Genomic DNA, 21,465 nt, shown 5'->3' with positions numbered 1-21,465 from the left:
TCCGTGCCGTCAAGTGCCTTGAGGGTAGCAGCTAACTGATGCAAGGAAGCCATAATGGTGCTTATTTGTTGCACAGCGAGAAGTGACTAATCATCAAGCGCTCCTTGCCAAATGCAAGGCGTAACTTTCGCCAGGTAAAGAGCTGCAAAGAAAGAATTTTTTTCCGGGTTTTTGCGGTCTCTTTACAACAATGTTTAGTGAGATATTCCTCAAAAAGTGTTTCCGGGCTCAATATTTTCAAGCTTATGAGAACAGCAAGCTTAGGGTGTGCGTGGAAATAAAGTAAAGAGAGTTTTTCTTTGCATACGGGTGCGGTCCTTCATGACCACCCTTTAAGCTTGTCAGGATTTGAAGCGATTGTGTTTTCTTTTGTTAGGAGCTCTCTTACGCCTCGAGCTACTCGCCATGCTGAATTTCAACTATCGAGCAGCATTACCGTTTCATTTCTTAAAATTTTATGTGTATGAGGGCGAAAATTTAGGCAGCAACGCTGAAGAAAGTTCTGATACGACCTGTGGCAGAATTACCTTGGATATTACTCGTGTGTATGATGAGAGTGAAAACCATTGATGCAAACGAATCGAAGACAAATCAAAAGTGAGTGATTAAATTCTCTTCCCATTTATTTTTAGGGTATTACTGCTCTATCATCAAAAAAGAGATGACAATCTGCCGTTCTTCGTACGTTTGTGAGCTGATGCAGGGTTTTGTGTGTTGACAAGCACTTTTTTAGAGTATACTTGAATTGAACTTGCATACCAGGAACCAAAACATATCGATTCAAAACCTGGAGACGTGGCTGCCTTGTTGGCTTCAGAGTCTTCCAATTCATGCTGCGTTTTTATCTTTACATGCTCCAAAATCGTGCAGCTCGGTTCATCACTTCTTGTTACTAAAGAGAAGCCAGTGTCACCGCCCTCAAGCAGTCCCTCCGCCTCTCAACACTAGAATCACGCCACATCGTTTCCCGCCTATGCTCACTTCCTACATTTTATCATAACACAAGATCACGGCACGCTCTATTAACCGTCCCACTACGAACGTCCTCCCGGCTCAGTCACGGTAACCCTATAGCACGCATCAGTGGCCACTCGTCTGCTTACAACTCATTTTTTCCCAACGCAATAGCACTATGGAATTCACTGCCTAACGGCATCGCTGCATGCACTGATCACAAAACATTCCGCGAGAAAAAAAAAATTCACCTCCCATAGATCTTGATCACATCTGCGCTCTTTGTAGCGAGTATTGTTTGATATATCTTTAATGAATGACGTATCACCTGCTGGGAAACCCTGATATGACTACAACCCCTTTTATGTTTGTTTGTGTGTTTGTTCTTTTTATTATTATGCATGTTCCCATCATCGCCGTTGTAAACCAATATGTCCCCGTTTATACATGTATAATGCCTTCGGGCCTTTAAGGAAACAATAAATGAAATGAAATATTGTGAGAATTTTCGGTTATACCGACAGTTATATCAGGAACACACATTTTTTGTTGCCTTATTAGGAAAGATGATGGTGCTCCTACCGCCTAGTGCTACTATTTTGCCCGCGCCGTTTTCGAAAATATCTCTAAGGCTTCCAATTTCGTGTAGTCTTCATTTAGAAGTTTAGTGAGGGCCTATCAATATCAAGAGGGGTAATCAGTACATTGTCCCATAACCTATTTGTTATGCCAGTTAGAGACAGACCATTTCTAAGCTCGTGTTGTAGTCATTGCAGACTACGGACAGTTTTGATGCGCGTTATTTACGCTAGAAAAGAATTTTTTCTAATAGTAGCCAGAAGGAAACAACTCATATATGATGCGAGTACGCATTCTTGCATTTTTATTTTTATTACATTGTTTTTCTTCATGCTTTGTGTTACTTGCTGCCTTGGTGCGATATCCGCAAGGGCTTTTAGCGTACGGGAAATAAATAAATAAATAAATAAATAAATAAATAAATAAATAAATAAATAAATAAATAAATAAATAAATAAATAAAGGTGCTGAGCAGCAAGTGCTTCCACATCTAAAGGTATTTATAGCTCACTTATTGAAAGATTCCAATGGAAGCAGCTAGCACCTGAAGCCATATGGAAAGATTTTAAATCTTTTTTGTACGAAATGCTGCGCTTTTTAGAGGTCGAGCTGGAGAGTAAGCTCCAAAGCAAAGTTACAATTTTTTTTAAATCTTCCGAAAGTGTCTATGCAAAAAAAAGGGGGGGGGGGGTTAAGAAACGCAGAACTGAGAGAGGGAGCGCATGTGTGCCTTTCTACTTCAAGTTTTGATCAGAATGAAAAGAAAGACTTACAGATTTGAAAGCCTCCGCATGCGTACGTGAAACGAGGTTTTTCACAAGAACGAAACCTCACTAGGGCACCTCTCTATTCACGCTCTTATGAAAGGGCAGAAGAAGTAAATGAAAAAAAAAATGAGCTAACTAAAATATTAATGCAGTAGAAAAAGGGACAAAAGTGTTTTTCCTTTCTCTGAATACCTTCCTGTCCATTGATGGCATTTCCTTTTACTAGGCAGCCAAGCAATTTTGAAAAAAAAAGGTCAGCTACTCTGTGGGGCTTCTGAAAACGCAAGCACATTTACCTCGTTTATTGCGAAGGCATTTGGGTGAAGCCTCCCAAGGCTGAACACAGAGGAACTCGCTACTGACTCTTTTTTCCTGTATGGCTACGTGTAGAGGGTATATTTTCGCTTGGTTGCTCTTTAAGAGAGCAAGCACTCTTTTTGATGTGCACGTAACATGTAAGAGTTAGTTTACAAGCATTCAAATCAGAAACTGCATTTGACGTTAATATCATGGTAGCTGCTTATGCGCACAAACTGGGATCCATCCTCTTTGAGCAAAATTTCGAACTGAGGTGAATATATATCACGGGCAACTCTCAGGCACAGCAGCTAGCAGTGGTATCACGTTCCTTATCATAAAGCAGCAGATACAGGTTTCAGGGGATGCATAAGCACGTTCCAGAAGCGGTATCAATGCGACAGGTACAACCCTGGTCGAAAGGTGAAGGGAGTGCTAACGCTGCTGCGCTCAGCACAGTCATTAGACACATTTAGTTGGCCGTACGTAACGGGCTTACGTACGCAACGCACACTACGTTGCGTACGGTACGAATGGCGCGTCCATCACACTTTTAGTTAGCCGTACGTTAGCGTCCTTCCGAGTGGACGTACCAAGCGCATGATAAAATTCTCCGCTGTGCTTCTCCGCGCCATCTGGCGCAAGAAATAAGAACTGATGCTTGAAAAGTTCTTGACATCAGCCAAGCCAAGCCTCTCGCCAACCCTCCTCCAGCCGTTCTCGCTGTTTTGTTTGCTTCAGGTTGTGATTCTCGTGTGCTCCGCGACTACCACAGCAGCAATCGAAATGCCGAGAAGCATTTAATTACTGGTAACGAAGCTGGCTGCATCGCGAGTCTTTTTTTTGTTCCAAGAAAAACTATGCAAGCAGAAGAAAATGAAATAATTGACTAAAAGCCAGAGAAGTGCTCCGCCAGGTGTCGTTGCTACGAGGTAAACAGAGTTAGGCCTACAGCTTGAAAATCGCCAAATTATTTGAAAAACAGGGGCTAGTTATCGCTTATACTTCTGCGTGTGGGCGAGAGTGTGCAAAATAAAAGCGAACCGCTACCATTTGAGCGAGCTATCCCGCCGGAGAATGCAGCGGCGACATGTTTTTATTTCGAAGCGGACGAGCTGGGCGCCGCCATCTTGTCAACGCAACCCGTAACGTGCCCGTAGCGCACGCACGCAACGACACGATGCGTGCGTACGTACGCAAGCGGCCCAGCGGTACGGAACGTTCTGCGCATGCGCACTCGCTACCCGCAACGTTCCTGCGTACGTAACGCCGTTCCGTACGGCCAACTAAAAGTGTCTATTTAGGCATCGTCGCGAAGTACATCACACGCTACGCCCTCTGCACAAACAAACCCTCGAAAGACCACTGAAGGTATTCTTGGCTCGCACAATACGCAAAACTGCACAAACTCAGCGAGTAGCTCTAGAGAAGCAACTCTTAAAGCACCCTTCTTACAATGAAGAAGCCCAAGAAGCCACCTCCTGAATTGGAGAGTAGAACGCGCGCATGTATCACGTAGGCACCAGCAACAGTTAAGACTAAAAGGAAAGTGGCTTACCACTTATCCGCAAAACATCACGGGTGTGCAAGTATTCGAATTTTTTCAGTAGGCTGTCGAGTACTGTCCGATTACATTTGCTGAGCGTCTCCGATGGTGCAAGTTAAAATTATTCGAAGCGAATTGATTTCGTTCTCAAGTGTTCGGACACATTTCCAATAGTTTTCGAACAACTGGCGCAAAGCTGGTATAGGGACGCCGACGTGTTAGTCGTCAACTGTATCAAACACGGGGCCCAGTACATCCCCGGACAGCTTAGAACATATTTCCGCGATCAATGTTTGCAGGAAGGAGAGTTTAGTGCCGGGACGTGGTGCATTCGTGTGGCGGCTATCAAATTATGACACATATGACCGTCGAATTTGGCCGACACGGCAAGGTTGAGCCGGGTTTACCATACCCGGCCTTTATGCTCGATGTTGTTGTCCGTGCCTCAACCTGTTGTTCTTCTGATGGACGGAGAAATGGCGCCAGTTACGTTTATCGCGGCCGTCGACTATAGGAAAATGTAGTTGTCCAATGTACGTTAATTGAAGGTTTTTGATTTACATAGCTATTTCTTTTTACTGATACGCTAGTTTAGACAACGGCTGCGTGTTTCGATACATACAGCTTTAACTGCAGTGCTTAAAGTGGGCCGCTAGGTCTCTGATCTTTCGCGTAAACCAATCTTTTCCCCAGGAGCAAAAACGTAACATATTTTATACGTATTATATTGGTCCTTTTACTGTTCCATTCGTATTCGATTCTTCTTTCAGCTACACTGTTCGTAGCAGATTCGGTAGCGAGGTATCCTATTCGCATTTTATTCGCTTTCGAAAAATAATGTTTCCATAGCTCTATCAAAACACAAGAACAGCAGCTAAAAGGGACAGAAGTGGCAGTCGGAACCTTCTGGATACGGCGTGCATGCCCTCTTTTGGATGGGGAGGATCCGTAGCAATGAAGAGGGTATGGCATGGCATGACTTGCGTGGTATGATACGATAGCGTATGTTATAGTACAGACAAGTATTTTGCGTTATGTGAATTTTACTCCGAGGTATTTTCTCACGTCAGCTGGAGAACTTACCATGCAAAGAGAGAGAGTAAAATAACGTAGTGCATGGGTTCACATGCCGTGGTATGATTGGTCGAAAACAACGACATTCGCCGACTATTGCGACGCCTGTTGGCAGTAACTGTCGAAAGGTTAGAACCTTTCAGATGGTTGATGACAGAAGTGGTGCATGGCAACGAAATCAGAAAAACCGGTGCAATGACAAGAAAGCATATTTATTGTGTCGGCTTGACGTTGAGGCGGGCGGGGAGAGCAGGACAAACCAAGAGACACAGAATCAGGCAGGTCTGCCAGCAGCAACCCTGTCATCGACACCCGGCGATCGATTTTTGTTTCTTTCAGCCATTACACTACCTCTCTTTCTAAGGCATCATCGTCCCGATGCTAAAGTGATGAAAAAATAACCCACGGCGGAGAAGCACAGACGGCCCTAGCACGTCTTGCTGACCGATGGAAAAGGCAGTGGAAAATGACGAAGGACTAATGGCATCATCGCCCATAATGCCACTTAAGGCGGACTACACGCAATTTCAGGCCAGAGAGAACACCGTGATGCCTGGCACGTTCAGTGGCCTTTCATGAAGTATCACTTCATGACTTAGTCAAAAAGCTCGACCACGTACCGGCGCCCACACGCAGATCTTGTGTCCAGGTTGAAAATGGGCGTAACTTCAACGTAGACTGCGCAAACGAGAATCGATGTGGTTTGGTGTTTTATGCGAACTCTAGCTAGTTGTCAATCCCACACTGACCGCTCTCAGACTAGTCGGACATCATAGGCTTAATTGACAAGCGGCTCGTGCGGCATCATAGCGTCAGGCATCGTGGTGAACTGCTTGCCATGCGCCAGCTGGAAGGAGGACATACTTCTCTCTGAACGGCAGCATTATAAGCGAGCATATCATAGGGCAGCACGTCGTCCCACTTTCCATGGTCTACGTCCACGTACATGGCGATCATGTCGGCCATCGTCTTGCTCAGGCTATCCGTTAGTCCATTGGTTTACGGATCGTATGCAGCAGTCCGGCGGTGGTTCGTGCAGCTTGGACGAGGATTTCCTGTGTGAGGTGTGCCAGAAATTCGGTACCATGGTCACTGATTGAAACAACAGATGCACTGTGACGGAGGACCATACACTCAATAAAAAAGCTGCTGTCATCAACGGAAGTGCGCAGGACTCTGCGTATCGCTTGAGATAGTCTATCGCTATGCGCTATGTTGTGCGACTGCAACGCTGGAAAGGGGCCGGGAAAATTAAATATGACTGGGCGAAACGGAGCATTCGGTGATTTATTTGGCAGGAGAAGACCAGCCGGCCGTGCGGGTGGTGGCTTAAGTCGTTGGCTTTCTCAGCAGTTGCTTAGAGGCTGGACATTGGTGAGGTATGGTTGGAGCTTGGAAGTATGGTAAGGTTAACATGTGGCTCATGAAAGCAAGAAACTCTGACCACTGTCAGGCAGAAGGCTGCGCGAGGTGAGGCCCATCTCTCCCATGAGCAGGATATCTAGGTTAGTGGGATTTTGCGTTGAAGATAGTGTGGTGAATCAGTAGCGCGTACACAGGTCCAAAATACGCTTGTACAATTAGTGTAGGTGCCCCATAGAAGATAGCGGGGGTCAGAAAAATTCAAATACACTAGGTTCTTCATATGGGCTGTGCTGGCTTCCCGGATACCACAATACGGCCAAAAGTTGCGGGCCCCATAAAATGTTTAGTACGGACCAAAGCTGCAGCCAGCGGCAAAGATGGGCCTGAGAAAATATCGTCTATGGTAGGTGCCGCATTTTAAGTCTGTCATACTACCTGAGGGTAGCGGCGGAATGAGCGTGGTTGAAGTAATTTTCGTGCTCCGCAAAGCCTGCCGGATATGCCGAGCATAGTGACTAAGAGAACAAGAATAAATGTCATGAATGTATAGCATGACAAAACTTTTCAGACGATTACGATAGTCGATAATGCAATATTTGAGCGCAGCTCTTCGCACGCCACCTGGCATATGGCGTATTACGCTGCTAGCCACCCTTCGGGATCTTTCCGTTGAAGCCACCGTCAGGTGGCGCTTCGCTCTTCCACTTGGAGCAGTCAGAAGGGCAGAATTTCGTTATCAAATCGCATTAGCTTATTTCATATCTTAAAACACAGATGGAGGGGTTGAATTATCCTGGAATTATTCTCGATGACCATACTCTGCACAAATGCTAATGGTGCCTGCATACTCTTACTTGATAATTTCGCACGCTAGCTTGGCTAATGCTGAATATTCCTTTAAAGCAGAATAACATGAGTGGAGCCATTTAGAAACATTGGCAAGAGCTTTTAATCGGCAACCGCTCAATGCTACTAATAAATCTAAAAAAAGAACGAGAAGGGACTTCAAGTTTCGTTGGTCTTTCTGACGTGGCAAAAAAAAAACCACTATTATCCAGCATCAAGAACAAGAAAAGCATGCCGCTCGTAGAACTCATTGATGACGCGCTGTCTTCACAGAAATGGTGAGAGCCGTAAATGTAACCGAAAAAAGCGGAAAGAGTGTCCGCTCCACAATTTTTGTGTTATTTTTGGTCACCTCCCCTAACGCCTTGCAGCGTAGTAACCGCAAAAGTCGCGTAACGCCATAAAAAAAAAACCAATGCACAAGGACAAAGCAGTAAAGCTCAGGCGTATTCACCGGAAAGCCCAAGGGCCCTCTGCTGCTCGAATGGCAAGTGTAATATTTTATTAGTTCATTTCGCGTTGTGCTGCTTCTGTAATAGATGCGCAAAAGCGATTCCAAGCAGAATGGCGAAAATAAGAAAAGCTCTGAAAAAAAAGGAAATCTTCAATATAAAGAAAAAATTCTGCAGACCGAACCACTTTACTACCGATGCCTCGAACCTGGTTGGCGCGAACACGGCTTAGCTGGCGGTTTATTTTCTACGCTTCGCCTCGTTGCTGGTTTCCCGTGATCAGTCACGTCACCGCACTGACGTCAAACGGCAGTGCGAAAACTTTGTTATCGGCGCCCGCGCGCTTTAACTTCCTTTTTTTCCTCTGAAGGAAACATTTCTTCCGCAACTTTTCGCCCTTCGATTTCTGCACGGCTTTGCTCTGCGTCCCTTGTTCGCATCACAGGCGTCCGTGAACATAAAAAAATAAAAAGATGAAAATCACGACCGAGACACGTACGACAGGAATCAGGAAAGCTATGTTTACTTGCGAGAAAATAGTCTCTCTGGCTGTCTCGCGGAAAATTCAGTTGGGCCGAAGACCAAGACGTCGTGTTCCGTCGTTTCCTACTTCTCTCTTCCCGTCCAACGTTGCAGGTATTCTGATGTACACATTTAGCTTTGCGTATAAGGTTAAGTAAACTATCGGCTGCATATGACGAGCTAGTTGTCCAGCTGACGCCTTATGACGTAGGTTTTTTTGCCCACCGCTATTTCGATAGGCTATGGTTACGTTCGTAAGCCGTCTGAACGTAAAACCTAGGCGTCTACTAGCCGAGACGGCTTCAAAATGCTAATAGGAAGAAACCCTAGGCACCTTCCATCTTTTATTCTTCTCTACTGTTTACCTCTAACTGGTTTTGTAAATATATTTAACCAAAAGACTGATCACTAGTGCTGTATTATTTCGGTGCCCAGCGTATATTTGCGTGTTATGGTTCACAGTACGGTATTAGAGTCAACGCTGAGGGCGGTATACCGACTACTCGGTGCGACCGGAACATAGGCCATGGTTTTGGGGTACCATTTTTTTCATGTCTTACAATAACAGCAAGCATGCGGTTGTTGCCTCATGAACCTACGATACAAAAAGAAGTTATCGGCTGTATCGGAACGAGTGTCTTGTTATATCAAAGCAAAACGCTTTCTTCAAAAAAACAAAAATATCCTTGCCTCCAAGACCGTCTGATTGAGTAATAAAAGAGCATTTTGGTCGACGAGTCTATCAGAGTTTTCCCTAGTGAATGGCTGACCAGGTAGCGTCGTCAGGACGGGATTCTTGAGGAGCTCATTTGGCAGCATGCTAATCATTTTCAATTGTGATTTTTTCGGGATAATTTCGCCCTAGTACAGGGCTAACTAACTTGATAAAAATTTATTCCCATTGAGCTCCACTGTGGGAACACTTGAGGCGGTGCCTAAGCGGCTGAAATCATTTTCTTTTTTTTTTGTCCTTGGAGCTCATTGCATATTCCTAAATCTATTGAATTTCTTTTGTAGAAAGTGCGCCCACCAAACCATCAAGTGTTCTCGCCTATGACTCAAGAATTATTCAATGAACTGGACACTGAAGGTTAAGCAACCGCTGCACTGACCTTGTATTTGTCGTGAGATCCCTGTGGCATTGTGAGTCCACTGACAATACACTGGGTACAAGCATTTGCCTGGCTTGGTGCGCGGCTAAACTGAGGTGGAATGGTCATAAAACTGGTCCTACCTTTTGTAGACGGATAACAGCGTAATCGCGAACATGAAGTTGTGTGCTTCAAATCTTATTCTACTGAGAACCATTGCCAGGAATTCGGAGCCGGCGCTTCTAGTTACGTTGGCTTTCGCCACGTAGCACATGGCCTTCGACAATTAAAAATAGCTCATTGACGTCACCTGTCACTTAAGAAACAAAGCACGCATCCGAGTAGTTGCAGAACAGAACATGATAGGTCGCTTGTCTTCCTGAATTCCTGGTAGTGTCCACCTTGTCATTACCTGTGAACTGCTGTGCAGACTTCCGTTCATATGCCATATCGCGCAAAAATTCTGCTATTTCAATAAGTGACGCTCATCCGGATATACAGTTCATCAGTTGTAAAATAGGAAAGTTTTTCAGCGCACAATATATCTACGGGTATTAGTTCCCAGCATATTGTAGTTTGTCGAGGCCCGGCAAGGTACCGAGGTCTCTGAGGAACAGGTCGCAATCGCAAAGGCTGTTACGCCTGGCTGTATGAGTACTGCTTACATAAGCTACACTTCTAAAGAAACTCTTTAAAGTCGAAGTTTGTTCCATTTCATAAAACTAGACTCCATGCCATGAGTTTATTCTAGTTCATACCTATATTGCTGAGGTGTATACTTTGCACCATGTTAGATTGCATACAAGCTGGTATTATATATTACAACCTGTTTGAAAGGACGCCTCTAACTTCAGACATTTCATCACCAGGCAACTTCAGCTGCCTTTACTCTGAATTACTGTCGCTTACGCTCTTTGGTGCGTTGTTTTGGTGTGTTTTGTGTTAGTTCCTACTGCCACTTCCTTTTACGTTTCATCAAAGGCAAAGGAAACAAACCAAACTTATATTATGTGTTTCCACATCCCTACACGGGATGGTTAGCCTGTCGTCTCTGGTGCATGCGTGTGATAACATACCCACCAGCGGAAATTTCTTCCCAGGCATATATGAACACTTGTAGATGGCAATTGAGGGGCTATGCTCGGGCTCCGAGTAAATCATTCGGACATACACGAAGTGGTTGAATAACTTGAGTCATATACAGTGTCTGTTTTGAAAGTAGTAGGACTCATTTTTTAAATAAAATTTATTCATGAGAGTAGTACAAACAATTAGAATTTTTCAAAGTAGCACCCTTCCTCACCTACACGCCGCTGCCAATGAGTTTTCCATTTCTCGTACGCCTCCAGGAGCGCCTGGACCGGAATGCTGTTTAGATCCCTCGTCACGGCTTGCTGAACCGCCTCTACCGATCCGTGATGTTTTCCCTTGAGCGTCGATTTTATTCTCGGGAATAGAAAAAAGTCTGGCGAGGCCAAGTCGGGGCTGTAGGGGGGCTGAGGCAGCGTTTCCACCTTGCTGGTGTTGCGTCTCGAGGTAGCGTGGCTGGGATGAGGAACGTCTGAATCTTCGCAGTTGGAGATTACAAAAACAAGCAGTTTTAATGGCAAGAAACTTAGACACTTATTTACAAAAATTTACAAAGGAAGAACAAGGAATCAAAATTTAAGAGTTCAAAGCGTCGAGCGTCTGGATGAGCCTGATACTCAAGGCTCAGAGCCACTGGATGAACCTATTACCGAAGGTCCAGAGCGTTCGTGCCCACTTTGGTCGCAGGTTATATAGCCCAAGACTCCGCCCCTGCACCAGGCGACATTCCATCGCGACACAAAAGAGCGGCACCAGCACCGCCATCGAAGACCTGTTGAGCCTCCTCACTAGGCGGTAACTCATCGTGGCACAAAAGATCGGCACCACACGTCACTGCCAACTAAGACACCTGCTTAGAGCCCGCACGTGGGAACTGGCGAGTCCGCATTCCTAAGTCCGCAGTCCGCATTCCGCATTCCTATAGCATTGTGTCGTGTTGACGTCACAGCCGCAGCTGCGCAGGCTTCCTCTGATTCGTTCCGGGTTTTTTTTTTTTCAAAACGAGGGACACCCTTTCTTCTCCTGTCGTCGGTTGCTTCTTGAAGGGGAGGTCGTTTTCGCCGAGCCGAGTGTGGGAAGAGCCTCATTGGCCACTTCCCAGAAAGTCACACTTTTCTGTGAGGTCATCGTGGAGTCAAGTTGAAGTCAAACGACCCGTCAAAATTGCCGCTACGTTTCATCTCGGGTCTCAAGATGGTTCGTAACAGCTACCTCCCTCTCCAGACGAGTCTCGGCGAGTAGCAGTCATCGCTGCTGCACGAAGAGACGACTTGCAGAAGCATGCCAGTAGTATGCCAGAAGCCCTCTGCCGCTCGCAACGTGGTCTTCTATTACGCCGGCCAAATTCTTTGAGGCGTCTCTGAAACTTCAACCACATGCGCAAGCAAGCACTCAACTTCCCTCCGAGAAACCAGTTCCAAAAGAGGGTGCTATAATCCGGTTAGTATAGCCGTTGTGAATAGCCCACACTGAAAACTCCCAGGACCCACGCAAGCTGAGAAAAACCGAACCTGCTACTGTACACCCTCACTTTCAAAAACGCACGAAAAAAAAAACAAAAAAAACTGAGTAGCAATTTTGGTTACATGAAGAGCACCCCGGACCGCTTAGAAAGAACGGCTAAGTGCGTCCGCGTTTCCATTTAATTTGCCCTTCTTGTACCTTATCTCAAAATGATACTGCTGCAGAATCAGGCTCCACCTCAGAAGGCGACTGTTCTTTGATGTCGAAGTTTGCAGCCACGAAAGGGGACAATGGTCTGTCTCTACGACGAATTTGGAGCCTCCGAGGTAGCATTGTAATTTCTGGATAGCCCAAACAATGCAAGCGCACTCTTTTTCCGACGCGCAGTACGCCATCTCTCGAGAGCTGAGTTTTCGGCTTAGGTAGAGCACGGGATGTTCGTTGCCGTTGTCATCCCTCTGGCAGAGAACTGCACCTAGCCCTCGATCACTGGCATCGCACTGGACCGTGAATTCTCGGTCGTAATCAGGAGCTCGCAATATCGGGCGGCTAATCAGTGTTGCCTTCAAGTTTAAGAACGACGTTTCCTTTTTTTCGTCCCAGACTACATTTGTCGGGTCTGTCCTGCGGAGAGCATCGGTCAGGGGGCTTGCCAAAGCTGAATAATCACGGATGTAGTGATTGTAATACCCCGTGAGCCCTAAGAATGCCCGAATGTCCGTCTTTGTTCTAGGCCGCGGGTAGTCTGCCACCGCCGAGATCTTAACCTCACTGGGTTTCCTGAAACCTTGGCCTACGTTGTGACCCAAATAGTCCACTGTTGCTCTCGCAAGGTAACACTTCTCGGCCTTTACCGTGAGCCCAGCTTGACGGAAACGGCTTAGCACTGCTCTCAGATGCGATACATGGTCCGCCCATGAATCTGAGAAGACAGCAATGTCATCCAAGTAGGGCACCGCAAATGCTTCACAGCCCTTCAGAACCCTATCCATGAGGCGGGAAAAACAAAAGGGAGCATTTTTGAGCCCGAAGCTCATCATTGTTGGTTGATAGCTTCCCGTTGGAGTGACGAAAGCTGCGCATCTGCTGGCGCGCTCAGTGAGCGGCACTTGCCAGTACCCTCGAGTAAGGTCTAGCGTGGTTACATAGGCTGCTCGGCTGACCTGTTCCACTCTCTCCTCGATATTGGGAATAGGATACACTTGATCCTTGGTGAGAGTATTTAACTTCCGATAGTCTACTACCGGCCTTGGGTCTTTACCCGGAGCTTCCACCAAGATCATAGGCGAAGCGTATTCGCTTTCGGAGGGCTTGATTACTCCTAACTCCAGCATGCGCTTTACCTCCCTATGAAGGATATCTCTCTGCCTAGGAGAGAGTCGATAGCACCTTGACCGCACTGGCCTCTCAGAGGTTAACTCGATATCGTGCTTAATCAAATCAGTCCTTCCTGGCATGTCTACGAAGCAGTCATCAAACTCTGCTATCAGTTCGCCGAGATCAGACAACTGATTTTCTTTTAGTTCTCCTCTCTGCTTAGTCCTCTTGAGAAGTCCCTGCGCGCTGCTTTCCTCCCCGCTTAGACAGATAAGGTTGTCTTCCATCTCCTCAGGAAGGTTAAGCGTTAGATTTACCGCTGCTTCTCTCTGTACGTAAGGCTTCATTAGGTTGCAATGGTAAATGCGCACTTCTTTGCGCTTTCCTGGGGTTTTCACCACGTAATTGGTGTTAGAGAGCTTGGCAACTACTTCTGCAGGCCCTTCCCACTGCACTTCGAGCCTATTTTGCCTTGAAGCTCTCAGCAACATTACTTTGTCACCGATGCAAAACATCCGTTGACGAGCTGTCCGATCATAATAGACCTTCGAACGAGCCTGGGCTGACTTCATGCTGGCCTCCACGAGTTCTTTAGAGTTATGTAGACGATCCAGCAGAGTCAAGACGAACTCTTCTACTGTCGGGTCTTCCCCGCGCCCTTCCCAGGCTTCGCGTACCATTCGCAAAGGTGAGCGCAGTGACCTTCCGTACACCAACTCGGCGGGGCTAAATCCTGTGGATTCATGCGGCACTGACCGCAAAGCGAAAAGCGCTGCAGGTAGGCAGGCGTCCCAGTCGCGTTTGTTTTCGTAGCATAGTCCCCTAAGCACACGCTTTAGAACAGAATGCCACCTTTCTACGCTGTTGCTCTGCTGATGATGGATTGAGCTATGCACTATCTTAATACCGCACCGCTCTAGAAATGAGGTAGTAAGGGCACTTGTGAATACACTACCCTGATCACTTTGGATCTCGGAAGGAAATCCGACTCGAGCAAAGACTGATAACAGTGAATCCACGACGCTCTCTGACGTTACCTCGCGCAGCGCGACAGCCTCTGGAAACTTCGTGGCAGGGCATAACATGGTGAGGATATAACGACACCCTGTCTCTGTCACGGGAAGTGGCCCAACTACGTCTATCACCAACCGGTGAAACGGCTCAGTAATGATTGGGACTAACACCATCGGTGCTTTCCATTTATCTTGCGCCTTTCCGACCCGCTGGCACGTGTCGCACGATTTCACAAAACGCTCCATATCCTTAAAACATCCAGGCCAGTAGTACTCTTGCAAAAGCCTCTGCTTTGTCTTCTTGATTCCCAGGTGGCATGACCACGAATTGCCGTGAGAAATTCGAAGTAAGTCTTGTCGGTACTTCTGCGGAACGACTAATTGGTCTCGCTCCTCTCCCCGCTTATCCGTGTATAAACGATAAAGCACACCGCCTCTCATTCGGAAAGCATTATTCCCCTTTGCTCTCTTATTTGTTCTGTGGAGCTCTCTGATCTCCTGTATTGTCTGGTCATTGGCTTGCTCCGTAGCCAGCTCCTCTCGATTCCCGCTCAGGAGCGTCGTGAAACTACTTGACACTGGCGGCAAAAGGGCACCATTGATGATTTCCTCGTTCTGCGGTTCGTTAAGCTCAACACCAGGTTGACCGGTCTCGGGGGTCTCACTAGCGCGATGTCCTGAACCGTGTTCATCCGTTTCCTCCACCAGTTTCACTGCTGTTTCCTTCGTAGGAGAATTCTCCTGAGTAAGCTGTGTTGTAAGTTCTCGTGCCTTCGAACGTGTTAATGCCTGCACAACTCGGTCTCCAAAAAGGATCCCCTTCTCCCTTAGTAACATATCAGATTTGTTGGAAAACAAATACGGATAGCATTTAGGTAGCTTTCCTGAAACTGCAGCTTCGGTTGTAAGCGTACCGAAAGGGCCCTCAATTACCACTGTCGCTATAGGCAAGCACACGCTTTGTTCGTCCACTACCTGGCGGATCCATGAACATTGGCCTGTGTAATCGGATGGTGACACATACGACGGATGGACAACATCCATCGTTGCGGCTGAGTCGCGCAGCACCTTGCATGGCTTCCCGTTCACTACCAGGTCATGCATGTAAGGTTCCAGCAGCTTCATGTTTTCATTGCAGTCACTGACATACGAGAACGCCACCTTTTCTTTACGGCAGTTCATTGCTATGTGACCCGGCTCACTGCATCTGTAACAAGTGAGTGGCCTCCTAGCCTCAAACGCGGCTTTTTCTTTCTGTGCTTTGGCCACTTTTGCACCCTTCTCACTGTCGTCCTGTTTTTGAGGTTTGTCGGAAGGAACCTTCCTTTCTTCCTTCTCGACTGTAGAGCTCGGAAAGTGCCTCTCGGGACGATAATTCGCACTCCTTCCGAAATTACGGGGCCTATCAACTCTAGTGGTGTTGCTAAACTGCCGGCGCGAAGCGTACTCCTCAACAAGTTCGGCAGCTTTCGTCGCCGTCGCTACGTTGTCCCGATCCCTTAGCCAATTTCTCTCCTCTTCAGGGAGGCAGTTGTAAAACTGCTCCAACAAAATTCTCTCAACTACAGCGTCCCGGTCACTATATGACTCCGTACTCTTTAGCCACTCAACCAAGTTCACTTTCAAATTGTATAAGAAATCGGGATAGCTCTCGTCCCTCGACTTCTTAGCTCCACTGTTTGGTCTAAGACCCTTTTCCCAAGCATTTCACCCTAGAAGAGCCGAGCACCAGGCCAGGGGAAATCTTGTACCCATTAAAGAAACCGGTGGGTTCCCGGCGGCACTGGGGATCGAACCCAGCACCTCCCGAATGCGAGGCGGATGCTCTACAACAAGGCCACGCTTCGGTAGAAATCTTTGCCTGAACGCCTCGGCGCTAAGTCTATACTTTCGTAGAAGGCAAGCCTTGACCTTCTCGTAGTTGTCCGCGTCCTCCTTGCTGAGCCGCGCGACAACCTCCGCTGCTTCGCAGGGCAGAACCGTCAGTAACCTTTGAGACCAAGTTTCTTGACTGTAGGCGAGGTTCTCGCAGGTTCGTTCAAAATTTGCAAGATACAGACCGATATCCCTTGATACCACATATGGCTGCATGTGCTTCAACATCTTGAACCCTGTCTCCTTGCTGAGAAGAGGTATCGCTTGCTGGGGACAATTGCCCGACCTCTTACTCAACTCCATTTCTAACTTATGGAGCTCAATCTGCCGCTCCATTCTTTTTGCCTCAATCTCACTTTCGCGCTCACGCCTCTTATCCCCTTCTTCCCGCTCTTTCTGCTGTCTGAGCTGCTCTTCTTCTCGCTCTCTCTGCTGTCTGAGCCGCTCTTCTTCTCGCTCTCTCTGCTGTCTGAGCTGCTCTTCCCTTTTTTGCTCGATGAGGTTCCATGCTTCAATGAGCTCCTCATCATCTGCCCCCAAATCAGTAATGGCCTGAATTATCAAGGGTTTTCGTGCCAAACCCCTTGTCTCAATCCCCAATTCCTCACACAACTGCAACAGGTCCGGCTTCTGCAGCTTCTGCAGGTCCATGATAGCTCGGAGTCTGGGCTATTTCCAAAACCACTATGCCAAAAATACCAAACCTCTAGGATTTAAGCACAGGTCTCTACCAGTTATAAAATTTAACCCTCTTTTTAGAAGCTGGTCCACATCAGAGGAAAAGCCAAGCACTCACCCACACACGTGATCATGACCCGAGATAGCTGCACTCTCGCTGGCCGACCGTTGTTGCCGCTTGTTGCTTCAGATCACCAGTCGTTGTTCCACAGATGTCGGGACTTCCAGGCCTCGAATCCCAAGACTTCAGATCCCACCGCTGTTCACCAGTTGTTGCGTCTCGAGGTAGCGTGGCTGGGATGAGGAACGTCTGAATCTTCGCAGTTGGAGATTACAAAAACAAGCAGTTTTAATGGCAAGAAACTTAGACACTTATTTACAAAAATTTACAAAGGAAGAACAAGGAATCAAAATTTAAGAGTTCAAAGCGTCGAGCGTCTGGATGAGCCTGATACTCAAGGCTCAGAGCCACTGGATGAACCTATTACCGAAGGTCCAGAGCGTTCGTGCCCACTTTGGTCGCAGGTTATATAGCCCAAGACTCCGCCCCTGCACCAGGCGACATTCCATCGCGACACAAAAGATCGGCACCAGCACCGCCATCGAAGACCTGTTGAGCCTCGTCACTAGGCGGTAACTCATCGTGGCACAAAAGATCGGCACCACACGTCACTGCCAACTAAGACACCTGCTTAGAGCCCGCACGTGGGAACTGGCGAGTCCGCATTCCTAAGTCCGCAGTCCGCATTCCGCATTCCTATAGCATTGTGTCGTGTTGACGTCACAGCCGCAGCTGCGCAGGCTTCCTCTGATTCGTTCCGGGTTTTTTTTTCAAAACGAGGGACACCCTTTCTTCTCCTGTCGTCGGTTGCTTCTTGAAGGGGAGGTCGTTTTCGCCGAGCCGAGTGTGGGAAGAGCCTCATTGGCCACTTCCCAGAAAGTCACCCTTTTCTGTGAGGTCATCGTGGGGTCAAGTTGAAGTCAAACGACCCGTCAAAATTGCCGCTACGTTTCATCTCGGGTCTCAAGATGGTTCGTAACACTGGGCAAAAAATGGGTCCTCAATCACGTGATGAAGAAGATCCTGGCAGATCGCTTTCCGGTTGGCCTTTTGCTCCTCTGACAACACTCCCGGCATCAACTTCACGCACACTTTCCTCATGGCTAAGGTTTCTGTTTCGATCTCAAAAACTTGGGTTTGAGGAATGCTCAAGTCATCGGCAATCATTCTGATACTCATCTTACGATCACTGTTCAATAAGTGTTTCACCCGCTACACATTTTCGTTGGCCTTGCTGGTCGAAGGGTGCCTGAAGCGGTCGCCTTCCTCCACTCTTTTCTTACCTTCTCGGAACAGCTTGTGCCACTCAAAAAACACCTGATCTACCCATGGCAGCGTCACCGTAAGCCTCCTTAGTCATGTCGTGAGTCTCTTTGCCCGTTTTACCAATATTTACACAAACTTTGATCGCGTATCGCTGATCCGGTAAAAGCTCCATGATTCTACGTGACGAGACGTTTCGACAGGGGTTCAACTTCAAGCGACTTGCTCTCTTCAACGGCCGAGAGCTGACTGCCCATTTTCCCCATCGTTCCCAACATCCCCCTTCAAGACAACGCACGACTTTGCACGAGGTTGGTAGCCATCCAGTTTGCGCTTGTGCACAATATTCCTTGGCAAGGACAGCCTATCTTTGCTATTAGAACTTTAGGAGGGCAGGGTAAGCCCTATCTTTCCCGTGCATTTTAGGGCATATTGTGGTGCACTTTTCTTGGCAACTACTAAAGATAGCGGCAAAATATTTACTTTATTTTGTTTAGAATTCAATCTTATAGCCGCTGTATCAAAATTATTTTAGCATACAAGAAATAAAACTTTTAGCGATTTTTTTACTTTCTACACACTAATTTTGACCAAATGTTGTACATATTTTCATTTTAAAATAAACAACAATATTTGCACGCTGATAATTTTGGTACACTAAACTGTCACATATATGTACAGTATGCACAGTAAAAATCAGATTGATATCTATTGTCATTTCGAAAATAATGGTACCGACGTAACAAAAATCTTGTTTTGAGAAAACAGTCTAAAGTAAGCAAAACCTTCAATCCCAATATTTCAACCTAGCCAACTCATTTTGACCAATTTATTCAGTAGGCACCAGCTGCATAGCAATCGTCTAGGTCAACTTAGCACTTCTTTTCCTGCCGTTTAGCTTCTCATGCCTGTTTTGTCACTTGCCGCGTAGCTCGATGAGCGAAGTAAACTCGACGCCGATCGACTCGCTACAGCCAGCGCACAATGTTGCTGCCCGGACTTAGTCCGCATGCCTAAAGAACCTTAGTTCTTGCGATTGCCCCAGCATTGAAGGTCAGAACATCATCTAATGTAGCAATCTTCTATGTCTGTAGGCCCACAAAGGCATTTTTTGGAGCATACTCCCATACGACGTTGTTGAAGGACTGGTTTGGGTTCTGTGTTCGTCCGTGCAGCCACTTCGATAGAAGCTCTGGCTGTGAAAGCTGCCGATAGATGGGTTTTAGGGCCTCCAAGGCAGGTGGAGGAAGTCTGTCTTCGTGCACAACAGGTTTGCCTTCATGCACATTTTTGTTATACGCGCACCAGGTGCCAGGCCCCTTTGGAAGCAATCCGTGGCAAGGGACCTTGCCAGATGATGAAATGTGAAAATATGTTGCCCAAACGGTCTTCCGCATTATTTCCAAGTTGCCGATATTTCTTCTCATGGCCAAGTCGTATGTTTGAAGCTTGTCTATGACTGCGTCTGTTAGTCTTCCTCGGCCGGAGAGTGTTTTCCCATCAGACAACTTTTCTTTCTTCTCTTTTTTTACTCGTTTCAATATCGTGCCCATTCTCTTTTGCACGTGTCCAATACATTCTAGCTTAGTAATTTCAATGCTTCATCAATATGGCTTTGCTGCCTTCATTGCCAGAAGTACAAGCGCAGAAAACACACCGCTCGTAAAGGGGGTATGTCGCTGACCGCTTTGCTTCCAGATAGCTTTTCAGGTTGATATAAATTGCACAGAATGAAGTTTGACACATGAAATGATGCAGAAAAGAATGTACTTTCATAATTACAAAAAAATTAAAAATTCAATTTTTTTCATATCTTTTGCTTACATTTTTTATTTTTTTGCCCTTAAAAACTTGAAAAACAGCCTGTTTTTCTGCATATTCTTGGGGGCTTTACGCCGCAACGGGTCGCGACAGTCATCTACTGAGCTGCGCATTCCTACGAAGGTTATACGACGGTTGTTGAATAACTTTTCGCTTGTGTCTCTAATATTTCCGAATATAAGATTTGTTTGAAATCTGTTTCATTGAAATCGGAGTTGAATGCCCTTTATTAAGTTTCGCTATCACTAACACATCATTTTTGATACGAACTTGAAAAGCAGCTATATACGTACTATCGTCATTTGCGGAATAGCGCCTGCATGCAGTCGATGACGGAAGTCTACATGACAAAGTTAACCTACTTTTGAATATGTCTAGTAGAAGGCACCAGCTCCACCTCTTGGTGACATGCACTGTACAAACTTCTCTAGAAGCTACCTTCCTGCGCACATGCTAAAAGTCTCTGAGAGCTTCATCATTGTTTGTTCTTTCGTCTTTTTTGCAGCCCAGAGATATCTATATGTCGCATTTTTCGAATCACCGGATTTTGTAACTTATCTAATATAAGCACCAGTCACATACCTTCACTTACTGCACCGTTAAATACATTTTGTTTCGCGAAATAGGCACAGAAGTTTGGTACTTTTTCATTGTGTGATTGTCATCATAGTCATCATTTGTCACCATTTGTCATTTGTCGTCAGCTGATTGTCATCATTTGACTGCCATTGAAATTGGCTAATTTATGTTACAGTGTACATGTCATCTTCTTCTATATGTACTTTCCAGCTGGCCCCATGCGAAATTCACGGCAGACGTGAGGTCGTCTTGCTAAGTTGATGCTCATCCATATTATCTTTCAAGTTATTCCAGCTGAACGGCATTTCACTGCAGAAATATTTAAAAAAGATGGCTAAAAAATTTGTCAGAAAAAAATGTACTCAACTCCCATGTATGAAAATTTGTACGTAACGGTGAGCTACACAAAGAGATCTAATATGCTTTAGCATCTATGCGAAAAGCTAGAAGGGTGCTAATAACTAAGGAGGGAAACGTTCTCAGCGTCAATTGGCGAGAAGGTGGTAAACGACAGGGCTTCATATATCACAATATAAAGAAATCTATTGGACACACATCAGCGCAGCGGTGTTCCTGTTTAGGGCTCCTATTTTAATGTAAAAAAATTACTAGCCCCATAACAAGAAACGTCGGCGGCGTGTGCATGTTAGTGTGTGCATTCGCAGATGCTGCAGAAAATGCAAGCAATGACAAGAAAAATAGGCTGACGTCATCAAGAGGCCATAGGACAAACAATGCTAACACTTTAAAAGAACGTCTTGCTGGGTGACTTGGTGCATGGCTATTGCAATGAAAACAGCGCAAAATTTCAC

General features: G+C 46.3%; 1 protein-coding gene across 1 annotated transcript in view; it reads right to left on the bottom strand.

Annotated features, from left to right (window-relative positions):
- Nucleotides 1-12,189: 12,189 nt before the first annotated feature.
- Nucleotides 12,190-21,465, bottom strand: part of LOC149361726 (uncharacterized) — a 33,276-nt gene continuing 24,000 nt past the window's right edge. Inside the window, exons 2-3 of the mRNA XM_089568139.1 lie at nt 16,238-16,781; nt 12,190-15,583 (exon numbers count right to left, since the gene is read on the bottom strand). Of these exons, the coding sequence (XP_089424265.1) occupies nt 12,190-15,583; nt 16,238-16,781 (3,938 nt within the window). The remainder of the gene's footprint in view (nt 15,584-16,237; nt 16,782-21,465) is intronic.

The sequence above is a fragment of the Amblyomma mixtum genome, chromosome 2 (assembly GCF_055824585.1).
Source record: "Amblyomma mixtum isolate Tamu chromosome 2, ASM5582458v1, whole genome shotgun sequence".
Classification (NCBI taxonomy): Eukaryota; Metazoa; Arthropoda; class Arachnida; order Ixodida; family Ixodidae; genus Amblyomma; species Amblyomma mixtum.
This window is presented reverse-complemented; position numbering and strand designations above follow the sequence as displayed.